This window comes from Nerophis lumbriciformis, linkage group LG21, assembly GCF_033978685.3.
Source record: "Nerophis lumbriciformis linkage group LG21, RoL_Nlum_v2.1, whole genome shotgun sequence".
Lineage (NCBI taxonomy): Eukaryota > Metazoa > Chordata > Actinopteri > Syngnathiformes > Syngnathidae > Nerophis > Nerophis lumbriciformis.
The window spans coordinates 9,459,659-9,470,000 of record NC_084568.2 but is presented as its reverse complement, the minus strand read 5'-3'; the positions used below and the strand labels follow the sequence as shown (position 1 = coordinate 9,470,000).

The following is a 10,342-nucleotide window of genomic DNA, read 5'->3' as shown; positions in this document are numbered from 1 at the left end:
TAAATAATGCAGACGAGGCGTGTTAACTGAGTTCTCAACGTTTACTCACAGCGTGCTCATAACCACATTCTAACTGCCAGCATACAACGCTTCTCAGGGCTACCGCGCATGCTCGTAACTATCGTTGCATGCTGGGTAGTGTAGTTGTTATATTTGCTAGCTCATAACAGCACATTGAGAGACACGCTTACGCGCTTAATTCAATACTCGCCGTCATTCCGGGTGGATTGACAAAAGACCTCCAGCCGCTAGATATTGGTGTCAACAGGGCATTCGAAGCTAGACTGCTAACTGCGTGGGAACAATGGATGACAGAAGGCGAACACACCTTCACTAAGACGAGGAGGCAGCGCCAGACGACGCCAACATCTGCCAGTGGATCGTAAATTTGCCCAACTTTTCACTTCGGACACCGAAGACGAAGGATTTACGAATGAAGAATAACTTCAGAAAGTGAGCGCTATGTTTATTTTGTGTGTTGTGACATTAACGTTCGAGCAACATTATGTTGCTATTGCTCTGCACTATTTTGAATTTTACTATGTTTGTGATTGCACATTTGCGTACATTTTGGGAGTGAACAGAGTTGTTAGAACGCTGGTTTTTAATATATTATTAAAGTTTGACTGACCTATCTGACTGTTTTTTTGACATTCCCTTTAGCGCAGCGTAGGCGCGGCTTATAGTCCGGGGCGGCTTATTGGTGGACAAAGTTATGAAATATGCCATTCATTGAAGGTGCGCCTTATAATCCGGTGCGCCTTATAGTGCGGAAAATACGGGTAGTTTGTATTTGTGAATGAATCCAGTGCACATCTGCAGTAATCAATACAAAAAGGCGACGTGAGTGCGCAATGTTTATATAGGAACTTCTGATCCTAATTCAGACTCCCAAATTAGAGCTCCCGTTTTCTTATTGATTTTATAATGTATATTTGTATAATGTGTGTGTTCTGAAATAGTGACAGAGAATAGAACAAGGATGGACAATTCAACCCTTAACTCAACAATGAGTAGATGAGTGTTATGTGTGTGTATACGTGTAAATAAATTAACACTGAAATTCAAGTATTTATTTTATATATATATATATATATATATATATATATACGTAATAATAAAAAAAAATATATATATATATATATATATATAGCTAGAATTCACTGAAAGTCAAGTATTTCTTATATATATATCTTAACCACGCCCCCAACCACCCCCCCCGCTCCCTCCCGAAATCGGAGGTCTCAAGGTTGGCAAGTATGCATCAGGTCGCAACCAACATTAGTAGGAGCTCATGCTAGCTGGCTACTCACTAGTGGTCCGAGGGGCAGGGTGAGCAAGGCACTGTGTCACTACGCCAGAAAAGTAGTTCCTTGGTGATAGCTCCATAAGTTAATATGCAAATTAAGTATTGTTGGCGGTTTTAGATATATTTTTAGAGCGCTTTAGAGACGGAATAGATTAATTATAGATTGGGTTTATGGCTCTTTAAAGGAAAGCAGATCTTGAGGAGCATTTCCTTTCAAAGAACTATTCAAAAGATCGGCTCATTGTACTCATTTTTACCAAGTAAACAAGCAGACACAAGATATGGATCTTAATAGTGAAGTGAATTATATTTATATAACGCTTTTCTCTAGTGACTCAAAGCGCCTTTACATAGAGAAACCCAATATCTAAGTTACATTTAAACCAGTGTGAGTGGCACTGGGAGCAGGTGGGTAAAGTGTCTTGCCCAAGGACACAACGGCAGTGACTAGGATGACGGAAGCGGGGATCGAACCTGGAACCCTCAAGTTGCTGGCACGGCCACTCTATCAACCGAGCTATACCGCCCCAATAATTAAAATTCATACTCTATTTGTGGGAATATTTTATAATATAAGGTGGTAACTTATCTCTCGCTTTGACCATGATTTATTCACGATTTTGAAAATGTACTTTACCTAAAACAAAAACTTTGTGGCACAATAAAAAATACACAGGTTACAGATCACTTACAGGGCAAAACGTTACTGTAAACAAATTCCCACACAATAGCATTTTAACAATACAGAAAACATTTAGCCTACAAATAATACATGGAAACAATGTTTATTAGAAATATACATTTAAAAAAATAGGACACTATATACATTTGAATACGAACTACTGTAGAGTGTAAATGTAAAAATGCATCCAAATGATTCCTTTGACTTGGTCCAATTTTACATGTTTCATTTTTGTCATTACAATGTGAATATTAACTATACTATGGGATAGGCTGATTGGCAACAGTAAATTGGCCCAAGTGTGTGAATGTGAGTGTGAATGTTGTCTATCTGTGTTGGCCCTTTGATGAGGTGGCGACTTGTCCAGGGTTTACCCCGCCTTCCGCCCATGTGCATCTGAGATAGGCTCCAGCGACCCCGAAAGGGACAAGCGGTAGAAAATGGATGGATGGATTATTATACTAAATGTGAACCGGGTTCTCACCCTTTAAAAAGAGTTGACTTGTTTACAAACATCACATCTCTAAGATGAATGACCTGCATTATTAACTGCCTCGTACAAGCAGTTTTTCACTATTTAGAACACACAGAAAAGGGAACGTCGGGGGATCTTGTCTCACATTGGGATTATGGATGATGGGTAATTTTTTCATTTTAATAAAAGGAACAATGTCATACATCACATGATTAATAGCAATTTTGTAAAGAATAAAACTACTGTAACTCATGACTTACGTGGTTTGGGGATGATCACATTGTAGTGTTTACATACCACTTCATGTCTACAGCTTTTCCACAGAGAGGGAAAAAGAAGCGGACTCCAGTCCGTCCGTGCAGCACTTTGTCAATGTTACCCTCAAGCATCCTGAAAAAGAAACACAACCGAAATGTATTCCTTATAGCAGTGTTTTTAAACCACTGTGCTGTGAAATACAGTCTGGTGTGCCATTGGAGATTATCTTATTTCACCTATTTGGGTTAAAAATATTTTTTGCAAACCAGTAATTATAGTCTGCAAATGATGTGTTGTTGTTGAGTGTCGGCGCTGTCTAGAGCTCGACAGAGTAACCGTGTAATACTCTTCCATATCAGTAGGTGGCTGCCGGTAGCTAATTGATTTGTAGATGTCGGAAAGGCAGCGTGCAGGTAAAAAAGGTGTCTAATGCTTTAACCAAAAATAAAGAAAAGGTGAGTTCCCCTAAGAAAAGGCATTGAAGTTTAGGGAAGGCTATGCAGAACGAAACTAAAACTGAACTGGCTACTAAGTAAACAAAAACAAAATGCTGGACAACAGCAAAGACTTACTGTGGAGCAAAGACGGCGTCCACAAAGTACATCCGTACATGACATGGCAATCAACAATGTGCCCACAAAGAAGGATAAAAACAACTGAAAAATTAATGATAAAAACAACTGAAATATTATTGATTGCTAAAACAAAGTAGATGCGGGAAATATCGTTCAAAGGAAGACATGAAACTGCTACAGGAAAATATCAAAAAAAGAGAAAAAGCCACCAAAATATGAGCGCAAGACAAGAACTAAAACACTACACACAGGAAAACAGCAAACAACTCAATAAGTCAGGGCGCAATGTGACAGGTGGTGACAGTACATCTACTTTGAGACAAGCGCTATAGTGATGCATGCATGGTTATGGTTTAAAGCCATATCCAACAATTGCGACAACGACTTTTTACTGTCAACTGAGTTTCGTTTTTTAATGATTTCTGCTGGTGGTGTGCCTCCGGATTTTGTCAATGCAAAAAATGTGCCTTGGCTCAAAAAAGGTTGAAAAAATAGTATGATTTTTGCACAAAATGGACAAACAAATTTGTATCATACATTGCCTGGTAATAGGGCTGAAAACTATATCACAATATAAGTTTTTTTATATTGATACTTTTTATGAATTATTCAAGCTTACAGTAATACAACTCCCAACTTAGCAAGGGTGCTATTTATCAGTGGAGCGAGTGTCTTATAGCCAGGTAGGATGAGCGCGGCTAATAAAGTAAATTTGAAGGTAGTTGCAGATTTGAGACACTAGATGGCGGTAGTGTAAAATCTATTGAACACTACACAGTTTTTGAAGCTACTCATTAAACCGATGATGTTGCCGCACCGTCTGCATTAAAACCAACAAACCTCAAGACAAGTTTAGGTTATTGGGTTGATGTATCAAGATATCATCATTAGATGGTTGTGAATCCACAGCAGACAGAAAGATGGTGCAACCGAACCCTCCTATTGCTCAGTGAATACTGTTACCTGATTGGCTGTTGCCGTGTGACACTTCCTGTTTCCTGGGTACTCAGAGCGGGAGTGACTTCATTCAACGAATCTTACTCATCATTTATGGTTTCTTCCGACCAAAAAATATAAATATATGTATCGAATATTTTATCTAACACATTTTATATTGATACCGACTATGTGTCCATCACGATGTATATTGATATTGTTTTATCGGCCCAACCCTACCTGGTAATCATGTGCAATGCATTTTTGATTCTTTTAAACCAGGGATATTCAACTAAGTTCTTTTTGGGGGCCACATTTCTAGAACGTTAAGGACCTGGGGGCCCGGACTACTCCCTACGCCAGGGGTGTCAAACTCATTTTAGATGGGGGGGCCACATGGAGAAAAATCGACTCCCAAGTGGGCCGGACCGGTAAAATCGCGGCACGATAACTTAAATATAAAGACAACTTCAGATTGTTTTCTTTGTTTAAAAATAGAAGTAGTACATTCTGAAAATGTACAAATCATAATGTTGTTGGGTTTTTTTTTTTACACTTAGATGTTGCGGTTAATAGTATTCCATCTATATTTGTCCTTATTTATACTTTCTGAATAAATTACGTGATAATGTTCATCAGTCAACTCATTGGTGTTCATTTTCAATCTATCAAGATAAAAAAATATCAAAATCAAATTACAGGATGTTATTTATGTAGTTTGCTCATTTTCCTCGACTGGTGCACTAACATCACGTTGTTTATTTTTTTACATATGTAGCATAATCTATAAAGATACAAAAAATTGCTATTGCGACATCTAGTGGACACATTTAGAACAGCAGTTTATTTCATTCAAAAATTTCAGCTCATTTTTATACTTCGTGTACAGCTCTGGTAATGGGTACATTCGCACCCACCTGCACAAATGTACTTCAAAATGTAACAATCAAAAATAAATATGACTTTTTTTATGTTTACTAGGGCATGCATATATAATATGCATTAGTTTGACCATTTAAAATCAACGATAATAAAAAGGATATGCTTGGAAATAGCATAAAAATGCCCCAAAAACTTGGAAAAACGCGATTCATAGCGTTACTTTTTGGTGTAACCATCATGAGCGTTCTGTTCAGGTATATTTCTTTTATATTTTGATAAATCATCATATTTATGTATTACTAAATTTAAATAGGTATTGATCAATCTTTAAGCTGTGCGTATTTGATTTCAGTTTGCTTTTGACATCTTATTTAGAATTGTAGTTGAAACTTTTACAACTGTGTTGCGTTCATGATGGCGTACCCAAACTAGATTTCATTTAATGATCTTATTTTGAATATTTATTCCCTTTTTTTTTTTTCCAACTTTTTTTATTGGCATTTTCAAATAGACAGAAAAAAGTGCAAGTCAAAACAGTACAATTTTAAAGTCAGTAAATGATTCACACCCTTTCCCTTAAAACCCAAACCACCCACCCACCCTCCCACCCCGCTCAGGTCCCACTAACGAGGGACAAATGGCACAATTATGTAACAAGTAAGACGACAAAGACAGACACATTCTCACACACACACACGAGGCCAGAGACAGACAGATATATATAAAATATATATATATATAATAATAATTATAAAATAAAATAAAATTAATAATAATAATAATATATAATAAAATAAAAAATAGAATAAAATAATACTAATAAATAAAAGGGAGATTATTCTTTATTCCCTTTTTTACATTTAGTATATTTAAATATTCATTTATAAACATTGAATACATTTCAAATATCAATAAAATGCAATTGCCTTCATTAGTTACACCAAGTCATGAGCGTAACACTAAGCTTCATCACTTTGACTTGTAATATCTCTAATTCTGGTGGTGTTTTATGCTTTTTTCTTTTTGGAACATGTACTATATATATATAAAATACAATAAAGTCCCATATAAAATTATGTTTCTAGCAATACTTTAATTTTGCCTTTGAAAGTAACACTCCAATGTCCATTAGTGGAGCTGTACACCTTAGCAAACTCATCCCGCGGGCCGGATAAAACCTGTTCGCGGGCCGGATAAAACCTGTTCGCGGGCCTGATCCGGCCCTCAGGCCGTACGTTTGACACCTCTGCCCTACGCTATTAGTCTTATTTTGTATATTCCGGAGAACCAGCGTCCTTTTGAGTAGACACTTGATTTCGGTCTTTTTTCCCGCCACGATTACAGTAGCGCTCTGCTGTTTTTAAGGGCCTTTTGCAAAAAAGCTAGTCAAAGATCATTTATATAACAGCACTAAAGTGTTTTTAAGAATCTTCTGCAAAATGTGTCTTTCACAAGTTTTTTGTGTTGATGGTTGAATAGCACAAATGACGAAAAAGAGGGGACTTAAAATTTAACCTTGAGGGACACCACTAGTATAACTAAAGATGTTGACCACATGACTACTGACTGCATGTGAAGTAAACAAGCTACAGCAACATCTTAGTTACATAAATCCCATTATGATGAAAACAACATTTTAACTGTCAAAAAGGAGAGGACTTAAAGCGGTGCCTTGAGGAACGCTTCAGTTATGTAAATCACAAGTTCGGACCCGAGTGTTGTATGTTTGCGAGTAAGGCGAAACTGTCAATGTTTTTAGGAATTTGCAGCAAAAATGCTTTCAACTGAACGTACTTGTGTATATGGGCCTGGTGAAAGCCAGTTTTGTCTTCCTGCCAGCGTTGCTCCCAATCTTTCAGCTCCACGCATCGGTCTGCCTGGGCTTCCAGCATGCTGCTCATGTTTGACTACAGGTGATGGACAGAGAGCACAAGACAATGTGTTCATACACAGTAATACACTCATCAATTACAACAAAAGGTAAAAAAAACAAAAAAACACGTATTTTTCTGACTATAAGGCGCACTTAAAATCCTTTCATTTTCTCAAAACTCGACAGTGTGCCTTATAACCCGGTGCGCCTAATTGATGGAATCATTTTGGTTGTTCTTGCCGACCTCGAAGAGATTTTATTTGGTACATGGTGAAATGATAAGTGTAACCAGTAGATGGCAGTCACACATAAGAGATATGTGTAGACTGCAATATGACTCAAGTAAACACCATCAAAATTGTATATGTTCCATTAAAAAATAGAACATTACACACCGTTCTCAAAATCTATAAAAATGTTTTAGTACGACTTTGGTAAGCAATTAAACCGCACCGCTTGATGGATTGTACTGTGCTTCAACATACGAGTATTATTATGGTGTGTGTGTAAGGTAGGGATGTCCCGATCCGATATTTGGATCGGATCGGCCGCCGATATTTGCCAAAAAATGCGTATCGGCAAGGCATGGGAAAATGCTGATCCAGATCCAGTTTAGAAAAACTCCGGTCCGTGTTTTCCAACGCACAGATTTAAATAATACATTCCACTTTTCTGCTGCTCCCTAATTTCCGTTCCGCATTTTCCAGCACACCTACAACACATCCACAGGTCTGTGGATTCTCACGCAGTTGCTTTTAGCTGCTGGCATTACACGACAGGCTCTTCTCACTCCTTCTTCTGTCTCCTTCTCACAGACAGCAAGCGCACCTTCTTACACACGTCACAAACTGTCACGTCATACGTCACATACGTATACGTCCTCTCCCAGCAGAGAGGTAGCAGCATGGCTAACGTTAGCTGTGATGCTAGCGCAGCCGCTAAGGTGCGCGCCTGCTCAAACCATCCTGTGCGCACGGCAAATCTATGCCACGCACAAAATCAAATAAAAAAATAAGCGCATAACAATTTTCGACACACGAACACGACAGAGAAAACAGTTTTTGTCATCATTGTACAAATATTGTAACGTCTGTCGAGACGCTTATCCCCGTTCGGTACCACACGTCCACACCATCAAAATGCCGAGGCAAACATTTCCAGATCAACACCGTATGAAAAAAATAGTGATTTTTTTAGTTGTGATTTCCTTCTCTGCATGAAAGTTTAAAAGTAGCATATATTAATGCAGTATGAAGAAGAATGTTTTAATGTAGACATGCAAGCCTTGAAAGAACATTTAGAAAATCAAGACTACATTTCCTGCAAATGGGTGCATTTCTACCCTATATTTTAACTTTAGATTTATTCTCATATCAAACTCTTTTGGCTGTCTTTTTGACACTTACATCCGGCGCCCCCCTCCACACCCTGGATTATAAATAATGTAAATAATTCAATGTGATTATCTTGTGTGATGACTGTATTATGATGATAGTATATATCTGATAGTATATATCTGTATCATGAATCAATTTAAGTGGACCCCAACTTAAACAAGTTGAAAAACTTATTCGGGTGTTACCATTTAGTGGTCAATTGTACGGAATATGTACTTCACTGTGCAACCTACTAATAAAAGTCTCAATCAATCAAAACACATAGAATCATCATACTGCTGTGATTATATGCATCAAGTGTTCATTCAAGGCTAAGGCAAAATATCGAGATATATATCGTGTATCGCAATATGGCCTTAAAATATCGCAATATTTAAAAAAAGGCCATATCGCCCCGCCCTGTTTGTCATGTATAATTTTGTCTATTTTGTGTTTATCCTTGAATAAACAGGTCAGTTTCTTGTTACCAACCATTGTGTATTATTCAAACTCCCCTAATTCAGCTGGCTAGTTGTTATCAAGAGTACTAAAACCCTTTTCAACATGATTCTGACAACTAAGTAGCCTAAATAACTTTAAACTTTAATACATGCTCGGATAGGCCAGTAATCGGTCAGTATCGGTATCGGTCAGTATCGGTATCGGATCGGAAGTGCAAAAACAATATCGGTATTGCCCTGAGGTGGGATCTGTCCTTCTGGCTTGTGCAGCCCTTTGAGACACTCCTGATTTAGGGCCGATGCAGCCATAATCACGGTTTCATAATGACATCATACAAATATTACATTGTTAGGGTATCTTAATAGACATTATCACACAGTCAGGCAGAAAACAAACACTAAAACCTTAACTCGCATGCTCCTTCTGGTTGTTAACACATCCATCCATTTTCTACCGCTTATTCCCTTTTTTGGGGTCGCGGGGGGCGCTGGAGCCTATCTCAGCTACAATCGGGCGGAAGGCGGTGTACACCCTGGACAAGTCGCTACCTCATCGCAGGGCCAACACAGATAGACAGACAACATTCACACTCACATTCACACACTAGGGCCAATTTAGTGTTACCAATCAATATTTAACCAAAAGTTATGTGACCTTTGTATCACTGTAATGTTACCAAGAGAGAAACTACAGTTCAGCCCAAAATATGAGAGCGTTAACGCTTTCATTAACGCAGCGAACATAAAAATGTTGACTATAAAGCAGACGGAAATGATTGCAATGTATTTCCTCGTGTAAAAAATATGCAAACACAATTTGGTAAACGATGATATTTGACTAACTTCCTCAGAAGTGAGTCAAATGTTATTTGTGACAAACAACAAAAGTTAATCAGAACGTTTGTTTACCTTTCCAGACAACTTTAGTAGGTATTTGTTTTAGGAGTTTTCCAGTGGGACTGTTGGAAGAGTCGCCTCATGCACATGTACGGGGGTTTACAGTTAGCGGATTTTTGACTGTCAGGCAAGCCAATGTAGCAATAGTCGCAGTCAAAGACGGTACGTCTAGTGCCTGACAAGCAAAGTTAGGGAATAATAGGTATGCCGTTTTCACTTCTGGTATGGGAGGAGCCCAGAGTTGCGTTCAGGACAATGGGAAAATAGCACTTAGCCGTGTAGTGTTTTTGTTTTTATATTGAAAATAAGTAATAGCAATGAAGTATGAACGCATGTTAAGCCCGATAGACTTAGGTAAACAACTAGACATACAAAAATAATTATAGTAAATCCACGTCTGGAAGGTTTGGCACCAATTGAGGAATTAAACAGGGTGATCCCATTCACGGTGGAAGAGGGGTTAGTGCATCTGCCTCACAATACGAAGGTCCTGAGTAGTCTTGGGTTCAATCCCGGGCTCGGGATCTTTCTGTGTGGAGTTTGCATGTTCTCCCCGTGACTGCGTGGGTTCCCTCCGGGTACTCCGGCTTCCTCCCACTTCCAAAGACATGCACCTGG

At 38.3% G+C, this 10,342-nt stretch overlaps 1 protein-coding gene across 1 annotated transcript in view; it reads right to left on the bottom strand.

Annotated features, from left to right (window-relative positions):
* LOC133621187 (probable thiopurine S-methyltransferase) overlaps positions 1-9,912 on the bottom strand; it is a 17,242-nt gene extending 7,330 nt beyond the window's left edge. The window contains exons 1-3 of the mRNA XM_061983142.2: positions 9,737-9,912; positions 6,912-7,024; positions 2,764-2,856 (exon numbers count right to left, since the gene is read on the bottom strand). Of these exons, the coding sequence (XP_061839126.1) occupies positions 2,764-2,856; positions 6,912-7,018 (200 nt within the window). The 5' untranslated portion in view covers positions 7,019-7,024; positions 9,737-9,912. The remainder of the gene's footprint in view (positions 1-2,763; positions 2,857-6,911; positions 7,025-9,736) is intronic.
* Positions 9,913-10,342: the final 430 nt, after the last annotated feature.